We start from the raw sequence: 24,842 nt of genomic DNA, 5'->3' as shown, positions 1-24,842 counted from the left end.
CCTCTGTGGCAAGGACTTCTTCCCCAATGCAACGCTCCATTTGGGAGTTTACTATTGCCTCTGAGCCCCATGATGTTATCGGAGTGATGTCTGCTGTTTCCTTAGCGGAAGGAGAAGCTGAGGAACTGGATCTGGAAACATCTTTCGCTCCATTTGCTGTACCACTGTCGTGTCCTGCTCCTTTCGCAGCAGAGAAGGGGGATACCTGTGGAACTATTCTTGTGGGAGAAACCCTGTTTCGAGGGGCAGACGTTGTGGGAATTTTATAAAAGTAGAGTGCACTGGGAGCCGCTGTTGAAGCTACTCCACAGTGGTTGAAATTGCCAGCGGTGACCCTGGAGAGCATTTGGCAAACTCTTCAGACGCTAAATGAAACAGCAAATCTTCAAATGACATTTTCTGGCTTCTAAGTACTGTAGATGCTCCAGGTAAAAAGATAGATGCCATGCAAGAGGAATTTTCATGGGCTAGGTGGCAAAGTTCAGTTGTGGATAAGGAATTGGTTATCGGATAGAAAACAGAGGGTAGGGATAACTGGTCATTTTTCTCAATGGAGTTGAGTAAACAGTGGAGTGCTGCAGGGGTCTGTACTGGGACTGGTGCTATTTAACTTATTTATAAATGATCTGGAAATTGGAATGAATAGTGAGGTGATTAAATTTGCAGACGACACTAAACTGTTCAAAGTTATTAAAACTCATGTGGATTGTGAAAAATTGCAGGTGGACCTTAGGAAATTGGAAGACTGGGCGTCCAAATGGCAGATGAAATTTAATGTGGACAAATGCAAAGTGATGCACATTGGGAAGAATAATCCGAATCACAGTTACCGGATGCTAGGGTCCACCTTGGCGGTTAGCGCCCAAGAAAAGGATCTGGGTGTCATTGTAGAGTGTAGACAATACAATGAAACCTTCCGCCCAATGTGCGGCGGTGGCCAAAAAAGTAAACAGGATGCTAGGAATTAAAAACTAAGAATGTTATAATGCCCCTGTATCACTTCATGGTGCGACCTCATCTGGAGTATTGTGTTCAATTCTGGTCTTCTTATCTCAAGAAAGATATAGTGGTGCTAGAAAAAGTTCAAAGAAGAACAACCAATATGATAAAGAAGATGGGACTCCTCTTGTATGAGGAAAGACTAAAGAGGTTAGGGTTCTTCAGCTTGGAAAAGAGACAATTGAAAGGAGATATGATTGAAGTCTAACAAATTCTGAGTGGAGTAGAACGGGTACAAGTGGATCAATTTTTCACTCCGTCAAAAATTACAAAGGTTAGAGGACACTCGAAGTTACAGGGAAATACTTTTAAAACCAATAGGATCAGGAGGGAGGGGGGACTAATTATGTAATGGAATATTAAGTGTGTGTTATTGATGTATAAAATGTGGTATTTATGGTTACACTTACTGTAAGTTTTGAAAATAAAGATTTGGGGGAAAAAAAACCCAATAGGAGGAAAAATTTCTCTCAGAATAGTTAAGCTCTGTAACGAATTGCCAGAGGTTGTGATAAGAGCGGATAGCGAAGCTGGTTTTAAGAAAAGTTTGGACAATATTGGCTTTTCCTCCAGGAAAGTCTGTTATTGAGAAAGACATGGGGGAATCCACTGCTTGCCCTGGATTGGTAGCTTGGATTATCCCAGGACAAGCAGGCAGATATTCTCTACATGTGGGTGACATCACCGATGGAGCCCCCTAACGGACGTTTTCGCAAGCAGACTTGCTTGAAGACCTTCAGGCTTGCGATTGGCCCGCGCATGCCCCTCCCGCCCTGCGTCTCCTCAGTTCTCTGTTTTCCGCGGAGTCAGAAGCACTGCTCCCTTGCTTCGCGCGATTTCGTTGTCCCTATTGCACCGTGGCTTATTTGGGTTAGTTTTCTGTTGAGTCGCTGTGCTCGCGTCTTTAATTTTCTTTATTTTCAGTTTGTATATTTTTGACTGGGTTCCCGATCTTCCTCTGGCCGCCTGGCCTCGCATAGCCGCGGCCCTCCTTTTTCTTATGTCCCGGCTTCGTTCCAGATTTAAAAACTGTACTAAGTGCAACCGGGTTATCTCCATCACCGATCCTCATCATTGGTGTGTGGAGTGCCTGGGTGCAGAGCACCATGCTGAGTCGTGTTCCCGTTGTGCGACTTTACAACGGCGGGCTCTTCGTCGACGGATGACCAAGATTCTCCAACTCTTTGGCCCCATGGATCCTGCGGACTGGCCTCGAGCTCGGCCTTGACGCCCTCGTTGGACGCCTCGGCCTCGAAGATTCCGGCCTCGACCGCTCCTGCTACTCTGGCCTCAGGTAAGTCTCCTCTTCCCTCCTCGGGTATGCCAGCGAAGAAGCCTACCTCAGAGTCTCATGTCAGTGCCGCCTCGTCGGCGTCTTTGAGACATCAATCTAAGTGTGCCTCCTCACGTACGGAATACTCTTCCTCAAGGTCGCCCCCGAAGGAGCGCACTGCTGCACCTTCGACCCACCTACCTTTGGTCTTGGTGCCTATGTTCGAGGACATGCTTAAGGCTGCTATTACCACACAGTTTTCCTCGGTGGTAAGCCAACTAGTCCTGACTTAGACGCCTTTGACCTCGGTCTCGACACAATCGCAGTCTGACCAGCCTGAGCGTCCCCTCGTCTCTCGAGGCCTCACCCGTAAGACTCGTCGGATTCCCTCGAGCGAGTCTTCCTCCCCTGAATCGCCGAGGACCAGTTTTTCCCCCCGCTACTACGGCGAGGCTCACCTCTTCTAAACGGCCCTAGTCTTCCCCGCCCTGTCGGGGCGGGTCTCCGACCCCGAGACCATCCAGACACACGCTTGTCCTCGAATTGGACTCTAGTGTATGTTCCCATCGAGGCGATTGCCAGCTTCTAAAGGGCCTGCTTCAAAGCCAGATTTTTCCTATACGCCGTCTTCTCCGAGGCTTCCCCAGTGATTTCCTCGGACCCCGGGGTCTTCCCCGGTCCATCTGGCACGGGGCCGTTCCTCGACGCCCCCTACATGCCTTAGTCGAACCTCTTCAGTCTCCCGTTCACGGGACTCTGAGGCTCCGGCTTACTACTCCAGGGAAGTTTCTCCCTCTTTCTTGGCCGCACCCCGATCTCGATCGGATTCTTCCTCGGAGGATGATTCTTCTTCTTGGACCTCCTCCTTTTCTCGTTTCATCTCTGACATAGGCAGAGCTCTGCACTTGGATCTTCAGTCCGACTCCCGCTTTACCCAGGAATACCTCGTGAGGCGCTTCGCCTTCTGTCGCCTTCTGTTCTGTTTTTCCGGAACCTGGAGACACCTTATGCGGTCATGGCTATTCCCTCCAAGTTGGAGTCCCATTACCGGACTATCCCGGTGAAAGGGTTTGAGAGTGCTCAGCTTTCCCACCAATCCTTGGTGGTTGAGTCTTCCTTGAAGAAGTCTAACTCCTCGAAGGTTTACGCTGCCGTCCCCCTGGGCAGGGAGGGACGTACAATGGACAATTTTGGTAGCCGCCTTTATCAGAATTCAATAATGGCGAACCGTGTCCTTAACTACAATTTCATCTTCACCGGTTCAGTATAGATGCCCTCTGCTCGTTCCAGGAGGTCTTACCTGAGACTCGGTGTCAGGAATTTCGTCTCTTCGAGGAGACCCTCTCCCAACTCCGCCTGTATATGTTTCAGGCCTCTTACGACGCATTTGAATTGTCCTCGAGAGTTACAGCCTTTGCGATCGCCATGCGTCGCCTCGCTTGGCTCCGGATTGTGGATATGGATCCGAATCTACAGGATCGACTTGCCAATCTCCCGTGTATGGGTCATGAGCTCTTCAATGATTCCATCAAGGCGGCCATGAAGCGCCCCTCGGACCACGAGCGGTCCTTTGCATCTCTGATGAAACTTAAACCTAAGGCCCCTTTGGCTCGACAATATAAAATTCCTCTCCGGAGGTATCCAGAAAAATCCACTGCCTCCTTCAAAACGGCCACTGCAGCAGCAGCAACATCAATCTAAGACCCAGCTGCCGACCCCAGCGAAGCTCGTGCCATCCTTTTGACAATTCCAGTCTGAGCCTTCGGGCTCCCTTCCTCCTGGAGCCTTCCCCCTTCCCCATCGGGGGTCGTCTCCATCGTTTCTATACCCAGTGGGAAAGCCTTACCACAGACAGTTGGGTACTGTCTATCATCTGGGAGGGGTACCCCCTCCACTTCAGTCACGTACCCCCGGACCTGCCTCCAAGAGAGTTTCCTTCTGCTCAGTCTCGGCTTCCTCTCCTGCAGGAAGTTCGGGCCCTTCTTTGCCTTCGGGCGGTCGAGGAGGTTCCCACGGAACAATGGAACTCTGGGTTTTATTCCCGGTACTTTCTGGTACCCAAGAAGACGGGGGGGGGGGGGGGGGATCTGCGTCCGATCCTGGACCTCTGTGTTCTGAACAAGTTTCTGGTCTGGGAACGATTCAGAATGCTCACCCTTCCCACGTTGTATCCCCTCTTGGATGAGGGGGACTGGCTGTGCTCACTGGACCTCAAGGAGGCGTACACGCACATTCCGATACACCCGGCCTCTCGCCGGTATTTGAGATTCCGGGTGGGGGATCTCAATCTCCAGTATCGTGTTCTTCCCTTCGGCCTGTTGACCTCTCAGAGGGTTTTCACAAAATGTCTGGTTATGGTAGCTGTGGCCCTGCGCCTCCGCAGCCTGCAGGTGTTTCCCTACCTCGACGACTGTTTAATCAAAGTGTCCTCTCGCACCGAAGTGCTGCGAGCGATGAGACAGTCCATCTTGCTCCTTCAGAGTCTCGGCTTCGAGGTGAACTTTCCCAAATCTCATCTCTGCCCGTCCCAGTCTCTCGAGTTTATCGGAGCGGTCCTGGACACGGTTCGTCACCGCTTCTTGCCTCGGCCTTGTCAGGAGGCCCTTATCCGTTTGTGCTGAATGGTGACCCATCTGCACTCGGCGCTGGCTCGGCTCATGATGGTCCTCCTAGGTCACATGGCCTCCACGGTTCACGTGACTCCTTTTGCCAGACTTCACCTCCGTATTACTCAATGGACTCTGGCGTCCCAATGGAATCAGGATCGGGATTCTCTCTCTCGACGCATTATCGTGACTCCTTTGTTGAGGAGGTCTCTCCGTTGGTGGATGCTCTCTTCCAATCTCTCCAGAGATTTTCTGTTCCATGCTCCTCCTCCACAAAAAGTCCTCATGATGGACTCGTCGACCTATGCTTAGGGGGGGGGCTCTTCTGGACGGTCTGCGCACCCAGGGTCTTTGGTCCCATGACAACCGCCTTTGTCACATCAATCTTCTGGAGCTTCGAACGATTTTCCTCTCTCTGAAAGCCTTTTGTCACCTACTTCGCGACCGAGTGGTGCTAGTTCGCAAGGACAACCAGGTCGCCATGTATTATATCAACAAATAGGGGGGCATGGGGTCTAGGTCCCTTTGCCAGGAGGTAATGCGGCTCTGGGATTGGGCCATCCGCCGCAACATATTCATTCGAGCTGTCTACATTCAGGGCCAGCGGAACTGGTTGGCAGACAAGTTGAGTCGTCTGCTGCAGCCTCACAAGTGGTCCCTCCACTCCGTAACCCTGCGTCAGGTGTTTGCTCGTTGGGGGACTCCGGACGTCGATCTGTTCGCGTCCCCCCTCAATCACAAGTTGCCCCGCTTCTGCTCCAGGGTTTACACCCCTCTCAGGATCGAGGCGGATGCCTTCCTTCTGGATTGGACGAACGAGTTCCTGTATGCGTTCCCTCCATTCCCTCTGATTCTGAAGACTCTCGTCAAGCTGAAGTCTTCGCATGCCACCATGATTCTGATTGTGCCTCGGTGGCCCCAATAGCTGTGGTTCTCCCTTCTGTTTCAACTCAGTTCCAGGGAGCCTTTTCCTCTGCCTGTTTTTCCTTCTCTGCTTACGCTGGATCAGGGTTCTCTGCTCCATTCCAACCTTCAGTCTCTGCACTTAACAGCTTGGTTCTTCGAGACTTAATGTCCTTGTTCCAGTTCTCCCAGCCTGTGCTGGATGTCCTGGAAAGGAATCCACTAGTCAATGTTACCATCAAAAGTGGACCCGCTTTTCTTCCTGGTGTGCTACTAGGCAGCTGGAATCGCTGTCTGCCTTCTTGTCGGCTGTCCTGGATTATCTGTTGCACTTATCTGGCACTGGGCTCAAGTCCTCTTCGGTTCGAGTCCACCTTAGTGCCCATTGCTGCTTTTCATCAGCCAATTGACGGGAAGCCTATCTCTGTTCATCCTGTGGTTTCCCGCTTCATGAAAGGACTTTTCCACGTTCATCCGCCACTTAACTTCCTCCAGTGGTTTAGGATCTTAACGTGGTCCTTGCTCAATTGATGAAACCCCCGTTCGAGCCGCTAGCACGGGCTCACTTAAAGTATCTTACTTGGAAAGTTGTGTTTCTTATTGCTCTCACTTCTGCCCGTTGGGTCAGTGAGCTTCAAGCCTTGGTAGCGGACCCACCTTTCACTGTCTTCCATCATGATGAGGTGGTTCTCTGTACCCATCCTAAGTTCTTGCCTAAGGTTGTTTCTGAGTTTCACATCAACCAATCTATTCTTCCTGTGTTTTTTCCGAAGCCTCATTCTCACCCTGGGGAAGTGGCTCTACGTTCTCTTGATTGTAAGCGTGCGCTGGCCTTCTACTTGAAGCGCACCGCTCCTCACCGTTTGGCTCCCCAGCTGTTCCTCTCTTTCGATCCTAATCGCTTGGGTCGCTCTGTCTCTCTAAGCAGACCATTTCTAACTGGTTGGCCGCTTGTATTTCTTTCTGTTATGCTCAGGCTGGTCTCTCCCTGCCGGGTCGAGTCACAGGCCACAAAGTCAAGGCGATGGCGGTGTCTGTTGCTTTCCTCTGCTCCACTCCCATTGAGGAAATCTGTAAGGCTGCCACTTGGTCCTCAGTTCATACGTTAACCTCTCACTACTGTCTGGATGCTTTCTCCAGGCGTGACGGCCAGTTTGGCCTGTCAGTTTTGCAACATCTATTCTCCTAAATTGCTAACTCTCCCTCCATCCCTTTCTAGTTAGCTTGTAGAGAATATGCTGCCTGCTTGTCCTGGGATAAAGCACAGTTACTTACCGTAACGGGTGTTATCCAGGGACAGCAGGCAGATATTCTTGCAACCCACCCACCTCCCCGTGGTTGGCTTCTTTGCTTGCTATCTGAACTGAGGACATGCTGATGAGACGTATGCCCTAGGCAGGGCGGGAGGAGCACGCGTGCATGCGCGGGCCAATCGCAAGCTTGAAGGTCTTCGAGCAAGTCTGCTAGGACTAGGGAGCTAGGGAGCTCCGTCAGTGACGTCACCCACATGTAGAGAATATCTGCCTGCCGTCTCTGGATAACACCTGTTACGATAAGTAACTGTGCTATATTGCTGCTCCTTGGGTTTTGGCCAGGTACTAGTGACCTGGATTGGCCACCGTGAGAACGGGCTACTGGATTTGATGGACCATTGGTCTGACCCAGTAAGGCTATTTTTATGTTGTTATGTACTGTTTGTATATCTTTATGTGCATCACAGATATATTGAGGATTAATATTGCTTTTTGTGACATTTGCTTTTGTTGTACCAATGAAGATACTTAAACAATTAAATAAAGGCGGTGACAGTGTGTCCAACAAGATGCATAAATGCCAATAGGGCTAGGATCAAGCAAGCAAGTGGCCTTATTCAGGTCCTGAATAATCATTTTTTTATTCAGTTACAGTGTCAAATTCCGTCCACAGCTCCACGCCAGGAGAGGTTATCATAGGCAACAAATTTCCACAGAACTGTGCCACAACCCCTGAATTTTAGATGGAAAGAAATGCAAAAATTCCTGACTATCAAAGGAAGATTCAACAGTACTTGAGGTGGCAATCATAAGTCTCCGAACAGCACTAAACAACGCCTTTGTCGAATTTGTCGCCCCCACCAATTTTATGATTCAAAAAATCCTTTTTAACTTCTAGAGTCAAGACCTTATAACCCCTCATTTATACACTTAGCCAGAAGTTGTGAAAGAAAGGAGAGGAGATACTTACAGGTGATTTCAATCTGCTGGATGTGGATTGGAAAGTTCCATCTGTGGAATTGGAAAGAAGCCTAGACGATATCTTTCAAAATGCTCTCTTGAGGCAAATGGTGAGGGAACCCATGAGGGAAGAAGCGATGCTGATCAAATTGGGAAAGTGTATTTAGAGTCCAAGTTAGGCGGTAGTGATCATTAAACAGTTTTGTTTGATATATCAGCTAAAGTGGGGTGCGGACATACAAAACTCATAGTTCTGGATTTCAAAGGTGCGGACTTTAGTAAAATGAAAGGACCTGAAGAATGAGTTGATAGGATGGGAGAAGTGAAAAATAGTGGTCCAAGCTGAAAGGAGCAATAAAATTGCCCACTGACCTTTTATGTGAGGAAAATTGCAAAAGCAAGAGAAAAAGGAAATCGATATGGTTTTCCAAAGAAGTGGTGGAGAAAATAAAGATAAAATTGGTGTTTGTGAAATACAAAAAAACTCAATTGAAAGAAGCCAAGCGAGAGAGAGAGAAGTCTGACAAAAGCGCAAGCAGAAGCGCTAATGGCTAGAAATGTAAAAAAAGAGTGACAAAAATTTTGTTAGTGAAAGGAGGAAGGCAAAAAATGGGATTGAGACTGAAAGAAGCTTCAAACTGCTATGTGGAGAATGATGAGGAAAATGCTAATTTGCTATTTGTTCACAGAAGAAAATGTGGGAGGAGGACGTGATTGACTGGCAAATTTACATGTGAGAATGGAGCGGATGCTGCACTGTTTATGTAAGAAAGTGTTTATGAACAACTTAAAAAATTGAAGGTGGACAAAGCCATGGGACTGGATGGTATCCATCCCAGGATATAGAGGGAGCTCAGAGAGGTTCTGGTGGGTCCTCCTTAAAGATTTGCTCAACTCCTTAGAGATGGGAGAGGTTCACAGGATTAGAAAAAAAGTGGACAAAAGTGGTTGCAAAGATGAAGCGAGAGATTGCAAGCCAGTAAGCCGCACTTTGGTTGTTGGAAAAATAATGGAAGTGTTGCTGAAGGAAAGGATAGTGAATTTCCTAGAATCCAAAGGATTACAAGATCTGGGACAACACGGTTTCATTAAAGGTAATCATACAAAATGTGTATTATCAAAAAGTGCTCAGACAACCAATCACTGTGCTCAAAACTTATAAAAGCAAGCATAGGTTGTCATCGGGACCATCACAGCACTTTCACAGTCCCTATAACCTCCTTAGATAACAATGTTACTTAATTTATCACTAGTCTCTTAAACACATTGTAACATTTATAACATTGTGCTGTCTCAAGCTGTTATTATCCACTTGGCTTTGTTGCTTTCTAAACCTTGCTGCTCTTAACCACCAACTGAAATCATCTTGCAGTGCAGCTTTCCTAGCCAGTTTCACTTTTAATTGCTTCATCAGGAGGGGAGACGCTACAACAAACTACAAAACTTTTGTTAGTTCACCTAACCCACCACAAACAAAGTGACTAGTGAACGTACGCAGGTAAGGCTAAACTCAAATAGAGCACTGGTCTTTGACCTAAGAGCCGCCGTATGAGCAGACTGCTGGGCACGATGGACCACTGGTCTGACCTAGCAGTGGCAAATCTTATGTTCTTAACTTAGTTTAAAACAATATACTTTACCCACATAACAAGCTATTTAAATCTTTCTTACTTTGGCTACTGTTTTAGAGGCTGGCTGACTGACTTATCAGTGATGTCTCTCCTGGTGCAAAGGTCATTACCGTCAGATAGAAGACATTGCACAATAAAAGCCCAAACCATTCATTCTCTGTATCTTTTTGTCCTCTTAGCGGGTCCTTTGCTTTAGACGCCAGATATTTTCCTGCTCGCTTCTAAATTTGACCTGTATTGAATGATCTATTTATGTGATGGAAATACCAGCCTTTGAGACTCTTGACAAAGGCATAGATGCCGAAACACTGTCAGTGTCGAGTCCTCGCAGTGCTACTATCAATAAAGTGAACTTTGAACTTCCACACCTGTGGCTGAATTATTGACATCTCATCCTCACGACTCCTTTGAGTACAGACCCCGCCCTGTCATTTTGTTCAGTGTGTTTGTTTGTTTTCCCTTCTCCATGTAAGTGTGGAGTTAGGATGCTTTTTGTTTTCAGCCTAGTTATTTTTCTGCTTGGCTATTTGCTAAGACTGAGTGTAATTGGGACTGCACAGCCCACATGTATTGTAGCCAAAAGTCAGTGTCTGTCTCCACCTGCTGGCAGAGAAGCTTTAACCCATCCGTTTCTGTGCCAGTCTGGAGAGACTAAAAGAAAGAAAATTAGCAGGTAAAGACATAATTTTTCCTTAATTTCTCCATTTCTTGGTTACTGGTCTTCAATCGACTGTCAAACTTCGCTGAAAAAACTAATACTCTACATTAGAGAGTTGCGCGGGGACAGAAATCCCACCCATCCCCACCCGTCCCCGTGAGGAATCCCCTACATCCCCGCCCGTCCCTATAAACTTCAGAAATAGTTATTTCATTTAATTATGCTACTGAATTAAAGGCTCTGGTAGAAACCCATTTACAAATAAGCAAAAAAACTTTATTAATTTGGAAATATTAATTGGGAAGAATACATACTTTGTAAACGGGTTTCTACCAGAGCCTCTAATGTTTATAAATTTTTATCAACACAACTAATATACTACTTTTATCCTGAAGAAAAAAAAAGAAATAGAATTCTTTTCCTACCTTTGTTACCTGGTTTCTGCTTTCCTCATGTTCTCATTCAATTCCTTCCATCCACTGTCTCTCTTCCCTCTGCGTCTTCCATGTGCTCTGTTACTGTGCCTCTCCCTTTCTCCCCCCTTCCAAATTGGTCTGGCACCCATCTTCCCTCCACTCCCCTCATAGTCTTGCATCTGTCTTCGTCCCTGCCAGCGTCTTCTCCCCACTCTCTCTTCCCCATTTCCTTTCAGCGTCCTTCTCCCCCACCTCTACCCCATTTCCTTTCAGCGTCCTTCTCCCACCCATCTTCCCCATATCCTGTCAGCGTCCTTCTCCTCCCCATGGCCTGTCAGCATCCTTCTCCACCCCCCCCCGTCTTCCCCATGGCCTGTCAGCGTCCTTCTCCACCCCCCCCCCCCGTCTTCCCCATGGCCTTTCAGCGTCCTTCACCCCCCCGTCTTCCCCATGGCCTGTCAGCGTCCTTTTCCACCCCCACCCCCACCCCGTCTTCCCCATGGCCTGTCAGCGTCCTTCTCCACCCCCCCTCGTCTTCCCCATGGCCTGTCAGCGTCTTTTCCTCTCCACTCCACCTTTCCTCCCTTTCTCTCTCCCTGCCCCGTCAGCGTCTTTTCCTCTCCACTCCACCTTTCCTCCCTTTCTCTCTCCCTGCCCCCTTACCTTTGTGGTGCTTCCCCGCCCGCCCGACAACCGAACAGGCCCGGTCCGACAAACCTCCCTGCCCTTAACCGCGAATCTAAATTACCTTCTTACAGCTGCTGTAAGAAGGTAATTTAGATTCGTGGCTACAGGGCAGGGAGGTTTGTCAGACAGGGGCTGTTGTCGGTCGGTCGGTCGGGGAAGCGCCACAAAAGTAAGGGGACCTGGCCGGCTGTGCTGCACCCGGGGCGGACCGCCCCCCCTCCCTTGGTATGCCACTCGAGCCGCGAGGCTACTCTCCTCCTTACCTGCCCTGCCTGCAGCACAGAGCCAAACGGAAGTCTTCCCGACGTCAGCGCTGACGTCGGGAAGACTTCCGTTTGGCTCTGTGCTGCAAGCAGAGCAGGTAGGTAGAAGAGCCTCGCGGCTGAGTACATCCAGCCCCGCAGGATTCCCGCGACCCTAGGGGGCGTCCCCACGGGATTCCCGCGACCCTAGGGGGCGTCCCCACGGGATTCCCGCGACCCGAAGGGGGAACCCGTGGGATTCCCATTGTCCCCGTTCCCGTGCAGCTCTCTACTCTACATCCCTACCAAACAGGCTTTCGGAAAAATTACTCTACTAAACTCTTGCTCATCGGGCTAACTACTTCAATTCATTATTTTAAAGATTACCGTAAATCCTATGTTCTAATTTCTTTAGATCTCACTTCCGCTTTTGACACAATTGATCATTCCCTACTTCTCACACAACTAGAATCTATCAATATTTCTGATAGTTTTGCAATGATTCTCTTCTTACTTTCAGGATCGAAACTATAGTCAGTTTCAATGACTATCTCCTCCACTATTTACCAAAACTACGGAGTCCCTCAAGGCTCTATTATTTCTCCCCTTCTTTTTAATATATTTCTGGCACCACTACTCACTCTGGCTCAATTTATAGGTTTCACTGTATTTACATATGCCGATGATATCCAACTACTTCACCCTTTAAATCCTACATCCCCTGATGAAATAACTGAAATTAATCAAAAACTCAATAAAATCAGCCTTTGGCTTCGGCATAACAAACTTTCACTGAACATTCTAAAAACTACTAGTGTCCTTTTTTCGCCTTCTCCAGATGAACATCTATGTCTACCCATCTGTATCGACTCATCTCCAGTTCAAACGGATAGTAAAGTTAAACTTCTCAGAGTTGTTCGAGACAAGGAACTCACCTTTCATCAACAAGTTAATGCAGTTATACAGAAATGTTTTCATAAGCATTAGGCTCATCTGTTCTATTTCTTCTTTTCTTGTTCCCACTTCAATTAATATCCTAATTCACTCACTAGTAATTTCAAATATAGATTACTGTAATGCCATTTATCAAGGTATAACCCAGAAAGAAATCCGTCGTCTACAACCATTTCAAAATACTGCTGTTAAATTAATCTATCATGCAAAAAAATTTGACCATGTCACTCCTCTCCTCCAAAGCACATTGGCTACCTATTACTCATCTCTCCTATAAAATACTCCTCACTTTTAACACAAAAAAATCTCTAACCATCCGGCGTTCATAGATAAACTCTTGATCCTTTATTCATCATCCAGAACCCTCCGATCAAATAACCAAAATTTACTCTGGATGATGGAGATAAGGAAAGGAGTGATGAAGAAGGAAAAAGAAGTGGCGGATAGACTAAATATGTTCTTTTCGTCAGTATTTACAAAAGAGGACACATCCAATGTGCCGGAACCTGATAAAATCTTCAAAGAAGATCAAGCAGCAAAATGGACATCCATGGAGGTAAGTCTTGAAGACGTACACAAGCAGATAAATAGATTAAAAACTGACAAATCTCCAGGCCCAGATGCAATCCACCCTAGGGTGTTGAAAGAACTAAAGGAGGAAATAGCGGAACTACTACAGCAGGTTTGTAATCTATCCCTGAAAACAGGTGTGATTCCAGAGGATTGGAAGATAGCTAATGTTACGCCCATCTTTAAAAAAGGATCAAGAAGTGACCCGGGGAACCACAAACCGGTAAGTTTGACTTCGGTTCCGGGGAAGATGGTGGAAGCGCTGATAAGACAGCATCGAGCATCTAGAAAGGAATAAACTGATGAAAACAAGCCAACATGGCTTCTGCAAGGGAAGATCATGCCTAACTAACTTTTATTGCACTTCTTCGAAGGAATTAACAAACGGATGGACAAAGGAGACCCCGTAGACATTGTATACTTAGATTGACAAGGCACCCCATGAACGCCTACTACGGAAACTGAAGAACCATGGGGTGGAAGGAGACGTACATAGATTGATCAAAAATTGGTTGGCGGGTAGAAAGCAAAGGGTGGGAGTGAAAGGCCACTACTTGGACTGGAGGAGGGTCACGAGTGGTGTTCCGCAGGGGTCGGTACTTGGACCGCTGCTGTTCAATGTATTTATAAATGATCTAGAAACAGGGACAAAGTGCGAAGTAATAAAATTCGCAGACGACACCAAACTATTTAGTGGAGTTGGGACTAAAGAGGACTGAAGATTTACAAAGGGACCTGAACAAACTAGAAGAGTGGGTGACGAGATGACAGATGAAGTTTAATGTAGAGAAATGTAAAGTCTTGCATGTAGGAAACAGAAACCCGAAGTACAGCTATACGATGGGAGGGCTGGTAATGGCTGAAAGTACCCAAGAAAAGGACTTAGGGGTAATAGTGGACAACACAATGAAGCCGTCGGCACAGTGCGCAGCGGCCTCTAAGAAGGCGAATAGAATGCTAGATATCATCAAGAAAGGTATTACAACCAGAATGAAAGAAGTTATCCTGCCGTTGTATCGGGCGATGGTGCGCCCGCATCTGGAGTACTGCGTCCAATATTGGTTGCCGTACCTTAAGAAGGATATGGCGATACTCGAGAGGGTTCAGAAAAGAGCGACATGATTGATAAAATATATGGCAAACCTTTCACATGCTGAAAGATTAGAGAAACTGGGGCTCTTCCCTGGAGAAGTGGAGACTTAGAGGGGACATGATAGAGACTTACAAGATCATGAAGGGCATGGAGAAAGTGGAGAGGGACAGATTCTTCAAACGTTCAAAAACTACAAGAACGAGAGAGCATTCGGAAAAATTAAGAGGGGACAGATTCAGAACCAATGCTAGGAAGTTCTTCTTCACCCAAAGGGTGGTGGACACCTGGAATGCGCTTCCAGAGAGTGTGATAGGACAGAGTATGGTTTTGGGGTTCAAGAAGGGATTAGATAATTTCCTAAAGGAAAAGAGGATAGAAGGGTATAGATAAAGGATTACTATACAGGTCCTGGACCTGATGGGCTGCTGCGTGAGCGGACTGCTGGGCGTGATGGACCTCTGGTCTGACCCAGCGGAGGCACTGCTTATGTTATGTTCTTATGTTACCATCAATGCGGGAACTATTTTACAATACTACTTGCAAATTCATCTTTTCAGCTACCGCCCCCATTTTGTGGAATGCTCTCCCATTAGACATTCGATTAGAGAACTCCCTGGAAAAGTTTAAACCCAAACTTAAAACCTTCCTCTTAAAGATGCCTTTATTCTTTAGTACTAGATTCAACCTCTTAACTCCTTGACTCATGTGAAGCTTTGAAATATTTGATACTTCTTTTGAAATGATTCCCCTCCTAATGTTTTTACCATCCCCCCATTTACCATCCTTTTTTATTAATTATACTTCGAAAAGTCAGATTTCTTCAAAAAACAATAAGCTTTACTTATTATAACTGGAGTTGCCATTCAACAGATTACATTCGATTGTAATTTAATCTGCTCTGATTTTTCCAGTTTCTAGTGGAGTTCTGTATGTCATCTATATAAAATCGAAAGAACATTAGCAACACGTAGAGGATATTTTGGTAAATTTTGAGAGGTTTGGGGACCATTAACAGACTTTTTTAATGAGTAAAACATTTTTCCTTAAGAGAATTGAAATGAGGGGGTGGAGATGGGTGGGTGGGATGGTATTTTTTGATATTTTATTAAAATGTATATTATACAATATAATGAATATTTTTGATGTGATAGGGATGGGAAGGGAGGTTAAATTTCATGAATTTCAGATGATATTAATAGCAATTCAAGTGATGTTTTCCAATTCAAATGTTATTTCTTGTTACATTTGATGTAAGTTGTAAAAATGAATCTATAATAAAACCCTAGAGCGCGCATGCGCTCTTGAAACTCCGTGATTCCTGGCGCCGTGAGGTATGCCTCCGTGCTGAATTTGATTTTCGAACAGGAGGCAGGCCAGAACACGGAGCAACTCCCCCCTCGCTATCACTCACCACCAGAGTGCCGCCTTACTGCTGCTGCTGATTCGGAGGGGGGAGCACAGGCGCACCTGCCAGCATCTTCCCTCTTGCCTGCTCACCCGCCCGCCACGGCTCCTCTCTCCAACGTGCCGGGGACCAGGGCGGCCGACCGGCAGACAGGAGGCTGCCGAAACACATCAAGCTTCATCGGGGGGGGGAGACGGTAAGCGACGGCGAGGAGGGAGTCGGAGCAGGCCGCAGAGGCAGTCGGTGCCTGCAGGCCGCGGCGGCATCAGGCGGTTTTCGGCGGAGGGCAGACGTGAACGGAGATAAGTTTGAGACTGCTGTTACAGGGGAACTAACATCTCTCCTCCCCCTTCTCTTTGATTGGATCATTAAACCTCCTGGGTCTAGAGAAAGGGAGCCCAACTCACTGGAACACTCAATCCCCTTTAAGTAGACTCCTTTCTATTATCATAGGTTCTATTGGGCTATTCAAAGCCTTTACAATATGGAGGTACCATCCTAGGTTTTTTTTCCCTTCCTAAGCTCTAATCCCGCTCCTGAAACTCACTTATACTAGCCAAGTGGGGAAGAAAGAAATGGGTTCACCACATAAAACAAGTACAGAAAACAGTAAAGAAAACAAAAGGTATGAAAGAGATTATAAGTATAGTAAAATAGACACAATATAGTTTAATAGAACTATAAAAGGTAGTTTCCACCTTTGGAATACTGTAATATAAAATAACTTAGAGTACAAAAACTATTTAACTTTTATGCAAAAAAATTTAAAAAGGAACCTAAATTTGTTGTAATGTCAGTTATTTCATTATTCTCATTGCCTCTTCCAGATATACTGCTGGACAGGGGGAGCAGGAAAGAGGTGCTGATGAACGGGTGGGGGGGGCAGAAAAATGAAGGGAGGCCTACTGCTGGACAGGGGGAACAGAAAAGAGGTACTGCTGGACAGGGGAAGAGGTGCTGATGGATGAGGGGTGGGGGCAAAAAAAGGAAGGGAGGCCTACTGCTGGACAGGGGAACAGAAAAGAGGTACTGCTGGACAGGGGAGGCAGGAAAAGGAAGGGAGGCCTACTGCTGGACAGGGGGAACAGAAAAGAGGTACTGCTGGACAGGGGAAGAGGTGCTGATGGACGGGGGGGGCAAAAAAAGGAAGGGAGGCCTACTGCTGGACAGGGGGAGTAGAAAAGAGGTGCTGATGGACAGGGGTGGCAGAAAAAGGAAGGGAGGCCTACTGCTGGACAAGGGGAACAGAAAAGAGGTACTGCTGGACAGGGGAAGAGGTGCTGATGGACGGGGGGGGGGGGCAAAAAAAAGGAAGGGAGGCCTACTGCTGGACAGGGGGAGTAGAAAAGAAAAGAGGTGCTGATGGACAGGGGTGGCAGAAAAAGGAAGGGAGGCCTACTGCTGGACAAGGGGAGCAGGAAAGAGGTGCTGCTGGACAAGGGGGAGTTAAAACAAAGGGAGAAGGGCTGCTGCTGGATAAGGGGAGCAGTGAAGGGGTGGGTGGTGGTGGACACAGGGGAAGAAAAAGGAAGGGAGAATGGACAGGGGAGCAGGCAAGGGGTGGTGGTGGACAGCCGAGGAAAAAGAAAGACAGAAAGAAAGAAATACAGAAATAAGCTAAGAGAGAGAGAGAGAAATAAATACAGACACACACACACATATTCTAGCACCCGTTAATGTAATGGGCTTAAAGACTAGTAAAATTTATAAAACCGCAAAAATTTTACTTCGATGTATTTTAAATAAACTTTCCCTCCCCTACTTTCCTTCCGTCTTATGTACGGTAATCCAAATTTGTCTAGTATTTTTAATATTTGATAAAATATTGCTTTTATATACCTATTTTAATTGTCCCTTACAATCTTTTTATATTGTACACTGTCTAGACATTTGTTTTGATAGACGGTATATCAAAAATAAAGAAACTTGAAACATTTCTGCCAGGAATGTGCTTTTACTTTGACTTATCTGAACATATTCTCTATGTGCTAAATTTGGTGTAGGATGCTCCTGTACTGAGTTGGATACTTTTTCTTTTACATTCAGATTTATAATGAAGAGATACTAGACTTGTTATGTCCATCTAACGAGAAATCCTCCCAGATCAGCATTCGTGAAGATCATAAGGAAAACATAAAGGTATGTTTTTGTGCAAACACTCATTTCAAGGTGCATAGAAATGCTTTTCAAATATTGTGTTTTGTAGTGAGCATTGGTTTGGAATACAGTAAAACCTTGGTTTGCGAGCATAATTTGTTCCAGAAACATACTTGTAATCAAGAACACTTGCATTTCAAAGCAAATTTCCTCATAAGAAATAATGGAAACTCAGACGATTTGTTCCACAACCCATAAACTTTAATACAAAATACTGCAAGACCTCGCTTGTTTAGAACAATCACTCCACTCCCACAGTGTCAGAGAGAGAACCATCAGCTCAGTTGTGATGACGTGACTCGCGTATACTGTACCTGCTAGTATCGCAAGACCTCACTCGTTTATCAAGTTAAAATTTAATAAAACATTTTGCTCGTCTTGCAAAACACTCGCACACCAAGTTACTCGCAATACAAGGTTTTACTGTACGTATGTTCCAGAAAGAAAAAATGCTGACCAAAGGATCTAATGTGCTCTTAAATGAACAAATGTCTCCTTTCCTTGTAATCAGATTGTTGGATTGACTGAACGACATGTGACCTGTGCATTGGATACTGTTCTTTGCCTGGAGCAGGGTAACAACTCCCGCACTGTGGCCTCCACAGCTATGAATTCTCAGTCCTCTCGATCACATGCCATCTTCACCATTGCTATTGAGCAGAACAAGAAAACTGATAAGTATGTATGAGGCTATGACTGTTTTCTGTTCATCTTTCTCCTCATTTAGTTCTAGACCAGTGGTCTCAAACTTGTAGTCCGGGGGCCACATGTGGCCCGCCAGGTCCTATTTTGAGGCCCTCAGTATGTTTATCATAATCACAGAAGTAAAATAAAAACAGTTTCTTGATCATATGTTTCTAACTATAAATACAATATTATTATTAAGACTTAGCCAAAAGGAAAGATTTATAAACTATAGAGTTTTACCTCATGCAAAATTGTAATTTCTTTAAGACATTAACTATTTTTTCTGAGGCCCTCCAAGTACCTAAACATCCAAATGTGGCCCTGCAAAGGGTTTGAGTTTGAGACCACTGCTCTAGACCGTTTTGGCTGTGGTGTTGACAAACATTTGCCCCCTCAGTCTCTTTAGTGAGTAAAATTTATAGTAGTCATCCTTAGAGGGAGATTGCTGCATTTGTTTAACTGATTAGAATTGCTTATAATTTCTGTAGTGTTAGACATGTTTGAGGTTTTTTGCAGAGCTAGAACATATCGTTTATCTTGTAATTGTGGAAATGTTAACTGACCTATGGCATTTTTCTGCCTTTCAAATAGGAACTTCAGCTTTCGATGCAAGTTGCATTTGGTAGATTTGGCAGGATCAGAAAGACAAAAAAAGACCAAAGCTGAGGGAGATCGGCTAAGAGAAGGTAAGTATGTGTAGGAGTATTAGTGTAAATGGTGCTCTGCAGGTTCCTCCACTCCATTCAAACTATAGCCAAATAGAGCATCATACATTTCCATTCTCATATAGAGTCGGTGTTTGTCCCATTCCAATTTCACTTAATCAGTATTTATTGTATGCCCTTTTTTCAAGCCAGTGACAGAGCTTACAATCTAATTAAGACAGACATATATAGGACAAAGGTGATTTTATGCATAACTAGCTTTATAGCCCGTTACATTAACGGGTGCTAGAATGTATGTGTGTGTCTGTCTTTATTTTTTTCTCTCTCTGTCTCCTTAGCTGCTTTCTGTATTTCTGTCTTTCTTTGTTTTGGCTGTCCATCACCACCCCTTGCGTGCTCCCCCTGTCCATTCTCCCTTCCTTTTACCTCCCCTTATCCAGCAGCAGCACCTCTTCCTGCTCCCCCTGTTCAGCAGTACGCCTCCCTTCCTTTCCCCCCCCCCATCCATCAGTAGGCCTCCTTTTTCCCCCCTATCCATCAGCACCTCTTCCTGCTCCCCCTACTCCCCCTGTCCAGCAGTAGGCCTCCCTTCCTTTTTCCCCCCTGTCCATCAGCACCTCTTCCTGATCCCCCTGTCCAGCAGTAGGCCTCCCTTCCTTCCTATTCCCCCACCCCCTGTCCATCAGCACCTCTTCCTGATCACCCTGTCCCGCAGTAGGCCTCCCTTCCTTTTCCCCCCTGTCCATTAGCACCTCTTCCTGCTTCCCTTGGTCAGCAGTAGGCCTCCCTTCCTTTCCCCAACCCCCACCAAAGCAGAATCTCCCCTCTGTCTATCCCCCCCCCCAACAGTCCAGCATCTCCCATCAATCCATCCTCACCTCTGTCTGCCGTTCGCGGGGGTCCAGCTGCGTCGCGTCGCTCGCGCACAGCAGCGGGAGCAGTGTCACCAGCAGCAGCGCCGCCATCGGGAGCCCTTCTCGAGGGAGCGGGACAGGCTGCTGAGGAGCTTCGGGCGCTGCTGAGATGGCAGAGACGGAGCGGCCGAGCTGAACTGGCGTCCCCCACCCCTCCCCGGTGCCAGCGACGCTCTCCCTCTCAGCGAGCCGGGCTGTAAAAAAAAGGAGACTGTGACGTATAAGTGCACATGCGCACACGTGCCGTCGCGACGGAACAGGGAACACGCGGTGTGAGTGCGCATGCGTGCTTAACATTTTATTATTATTGATTAGATGGGGAAAATATAAGGGACTAAAGGTAGGGGAGTAAAGAGGGTACAAAGGCCAATCTATTAACTTTTGAAACGAACACAGTTTTAGGGAATACTGACCCCCATTACCTTTTAACTGTGCAAGCAAACTATTTCAATCTGTCCAATTGCCAGAGAAGGGTATTGTGGAGTGAAGGAGTAGCCTAATGGCTAGAGCAGTGCACTGGGAATCGGGGACACCCAATTCAGATCCCGTTGTCGCTTCTGATGACCTTGGGCAAGTAATTTAACCCATTATAGCCTGTGTATGAACTTAGATTGTGACCCCTCTAGGAACAGGGAAATACCCACTATTTCTGATAGTAACTTGCCTTTTTCAGCTAAAAGGTATGAGACAAATAAAAATTAAATTTTTTTTTTTTTTTTAATTCTTTATTCATTTTAAATTATAAACAATAAGTGCATAAAAATGTATCATAAAAATAATTTCAATATAGCACTGTAATTATCTAACGCAGTGGTTCCCAACCCTGTCCTGGAGGAACACCAGGCCAATTGGGTTTTCAGGCTAGCCCTAATGAATATGCATGAAGCAAATTTGCATGCCTATCACTTCCATCATATGCAAATCTCTCTCATGCATATTCATTAGGGCTAGCCTGAAAACCCGATTGGCCTGGTGTTCCTCCAGGACAGGGTTGGGAATCACTGATCTAACATATGAACTATAATAATTTAAAATTCCCCCCCCCCTCCTTCATCCCATGCTCGATTAAAATAGAATATGCAATATTATACAACAATATAACATCTTATATTTAATTACATCCCAAATCCCCCCTCCCTCCTTGAGTGTGCTAGATAAAACTTTTATTAGTTATGACAGGGGTAGCCATTCAACATATTACTAACAATTGGAAAAATCATAAGAATCTTAATTATACATTCTGGTGGAATTCGTTGTGCCATATTTTTTTTTTTTAAATTCTTTATTCATTTTTAAACTTTCATCAAGTGTACAAAAATTCATAATAAACACAATTAATCTGAGCACTTGAACATCTTATCATTATAATCTATAAGTAGAACAGTAAACCTCTCCCCACCTTCCCTCAAAGCCCATTATTCATTATAAGATCATTTATCCCAGGACAAGCAGGCAGCATATTCTTAACGCATGGGTGACGTCACCGACGTGCCCCGGTACGGATTCTTTTAACTAGAAAGTTCTAGTTGGCCGCACCGCGCATGCGCGAGTGCCTTCCCGCCCGACGGAGGAGTGCGTGGTCCCCAGTTTCTTCGTTTCCGCGGAGCGAAGACGCATGTGTTTTCAACAGCCGTTGAAAAACTAATTTTTGCCTTCCCGCTCGCGTATTTTCTCATTTTTTTTCTATTTTTCTCCTTCGGATTACCTTTATTTTTGCTTTCAAAAAAAAAAAAACTCGTCGAGTTTTCCTTATTTTTTCAGGCCGGCCCCTGCGGGGCCTGTTGCCACCATACAGGCCTCCGGTTTCGATTTTGCGGAGGCCGTCTTTCCCTTCATGCCCCCTCAACCGGGCTTTAAGAAGTGCCAGCGGTGTGCATGCCCGATCTCTCTCACCGACCCGCACAATTGGTGCCTGCAGTGCTTGGGTCCGGAGCATCGGGCTGACACCTGCACCCGCTGTGCTACTCTTAAAAAGTGCACATTGAAAAATAGGCAGATCCAGCAAAATAGTCTTTTCGACACCGGATCTGCCATGGAATCTGCCGCGACGTCGACGGCACCCCAAAAGTCGGCACCGACTACTTCGATGCCACCGGATCCTTCTTCGGGGTCGCTGGCCCCAGGTAAGCCGGCTAAGAAGCCTTCCACTTACCTTGAGCGCCCTCCTGCCACAGTTGCGACGCCGGTCCTCCCGGCACCGCACCGACCCCGCAAACGCTCCGCTCCGATTTCAGTGAGTGCCTCGTCATGGCCTCATCGCCGGAGCGTAGAGCGGCACCTATGGTACCGAAAAAGAAAAAAGCGGTACCAGTGCCCCCCCTGGACGACCGCATCGCGGCCATACTCCAAACCCAATTACAAGAGCAGCTGCAGCAGCAACTCCAACAATTTTTGCCGGCGATGCTGGCCCCACACCTTCCGGTACAGGACCGGTCCGAGCCTCGCACGATCCCATCGGTGTCGACCCCCTCGGTACCGCTTAACACTTCCATGCCGGTACTTTTGGCTGAACCACACCGTTCCCAACCTACGGTGCAGGCCCGCTCTGATACCGACCCTTCCCGGTACCAGGAACGGCACCGATCTTCCTCTCCCGGTACCGCCTCGGTACGCTCCGGCAAGTCTCTCTCCAAGACCCGCCATGCCGAGCCCTCCACACCCATGTCCCGCCGTGCGCACCCCGATATCAGGGACCCGGACTTATGGGAAGAATCCCCGCACGGTACCGAGGAAGACGCTTTGTCGACGGACGAGGAACCCTCGGTGGCTGATACCGTTTCAAAACCTGAACAATCTTCTTTCACCAAATTCCTCAGGGAAATGTCAACAGCTCTTTCCATTCCCTTAGAGTCCGACTCTAAAAAGTCCCAGGCCTTTCTCGATGCCCTAGACTTTGAACAACCTCCCAAAGAATTCCTTAAGTTACCCGTCCACGACATCCTACGGGAAACTTTTTATAAAAACTGGGAGAACCCCCTCACTGTCCCTGGGGCCCCTCGCAAATTGGATAGCTTGTACCGGGTCATTCCCATCCCAGGGTTTGACAAACCTCAATTGCCCCATGAATCTCTCCTGGTGGAGTCCACCTTGAAGAAAACTCAGGGCTCCAGTGTCTATGCTTCCACCTCTCCTGGCAGAGAGGGAAAAACTATGGACAAATTTGGCAAGCGCCTTTTTCAGAATGCAATGCTGGCCAACAGGGCAAATAATTACACCTTTCACTTCTCCTTCTACATGAAGCATCTGGTGCAACAACTCTCCTCCTTACAAAAATACATTCCTGAACGTAAGGTCCCTCTTTCAACAACAAATTTCCAGTCTGCTCCAACTCCGGAAATTCATGGTGCGCTCCATTTATGACTCATTTGAGCTGACCTCTCGAGCATCTGCCATGGCTGTTGCCATGCGGCGTCTGGCCTGGCTAAGAGTTTCTGACCTCGACATTAACCACCAAGACCGCCTGGCTAACGCACCTTGTCTTGGTGACGAACTCTTCGGGGAGTCCCTGGACTCAACAACCCAGAAACTCTCAGCACACGAGACCAGGTGGGATACTCTGGTGAAACCTAAAAAGAAGACTCCGCCTGCTCGCCCCTACAGACAGCAGTCCTCCTACCAGCGCAGGTTCTCGGCCAGACCTCTCAACCCGCTTCAACAGCAGCCTCGCCGTCCTCGTCACCAGCATCAAACTCAGGCTCGCTCCCAGTCTCATCAACCTGCCAAGCCTCTCCCTCCGTCAAAACCATCTCAACCCTTTTGACTCTTTTCTCCAGGGCATAGCCAGTCTCCCTCCATCATTGCCTCTTCCTCAGCCCATCGGAGGACGCCTCCAACTCTTCCTCAACCGTTGGGAGGTCATCACATCAGAACAGTGGGTCCTCAACATCATTCGTCACGGCTACTCTCTGAATTTTCAGACTCTTCCACCAGACAATCCTCCCATAGAGTCTGCTTCCCACTCCTCCCAAACCCCCCTCCTCCTGAGGGAGGTCCACTCCCTCCTTCTTCTCAATGCCATCGAAGAGGTACCCTCAGACCAAAGGGGTCAGGGATTCTACTCCCGCTACTTCCTGGTTCCCAAGAAGACAGGAGACCTCCGTCCCATCCTCGATTTCCGGGACCTCAACAAGTGCCTGGTCAAGGAAAAATTCAGAATGCTCTCCCTTGCCACGCTTTACCCTCTTCTCTCTCAACACGACTGGCTATGTTCCCTAGACCTCAAAGAGGCCTACACTCACATTCCAATCAATCTGACTTCACGTCGCTACCTCCGATTTCAGATACAGCACCGTCACTATCAGTACAAAGTGCTACCCTTTGGCCTTGCATCATCGCCCAGGGTGTTCACCAAGTGCCTTATTGTGGTGGCGGCCTTTCTCAGGTCTCACAACCTCCAGGTGTTCCCCTACTTGGACGATTGGTTGGTGAAAGCACCTACGTCTCCACTTGTGCTACAAGCCACTCACCACACCATCTCCTTCCTCCATTTCCTGGGGTTCGAGATCAACTACCCCAAGTTGCATCTACTTCCCACACAGCGACTTCAGTTCATTGGAGCTGTTCTCGACACCACTCTAATGAGGGCGTTTATCCCCTCGGACCGCCAACGAACCCTGCTCCACCTCTGCCGTCAGGTGCTCCTTCATCACTCCATTCCAGCTCAGCAAATGATGGTCCTCCTGGGTCACATGGCCTCGACGGTCCATGTGCTTCCTCTGGCGCGACTCCATCTCAGGACACCTCAGTGGACTCTAGCCAACCAATGGTCA

The 24,842-nt window shown here is 47.1% G+C and overlaps 1 protein-coding gene across 3 annotated transcripts in view; it reads left to right on the top strand.

The window, feature by feature from the left end:
* KIF4A (kinesin family member 4A) overlaps positions 1 to 24,842 on the top strand; it is a 303,471-nt gene that overhangs the window by 26,864 nt on the left and 251,765 nt on the right. For all 3 annotated transcript variants that reach the window (XM_033944715.1, XM_033944716.1, XM_033944717.1), the window contains exons 5-7: positions 17,697 to 17,789; positions 18,319 to 18,485; positions 19,086 to 19,180. In XM_033944715.1, the coding sequence (XP_033800606.1) occupies positions 17,697 to 17,789; positions 18,319 to 18,485; positions 19,086 to 19,180 (355 nt within the window). The remainder of the gene's footprint in view (positions 1 to 17,696; positions 17,790 to 18,318; positions 18,486 to 19,085; positions 19,181 to 24,842) is intronic.

This window comes from Geotrypetes seraphini, chromosome 5 (genome assembly GCF_902459505.1).
Source record: "Geotrypetes seraphini chromosome 5, aGeoSer1.1, whole genome shotgun sequence".
Taxonomy (NCBI): Eukaryota; Metazoa; Chordata; class Amphibia; order Gymnophiona; family Dermophiidae; genus Geotrypetes; species Geotrypetes seraphini.
This window is presented reverse-complemented; position numbering and strand designations above follow the sequence as displayed.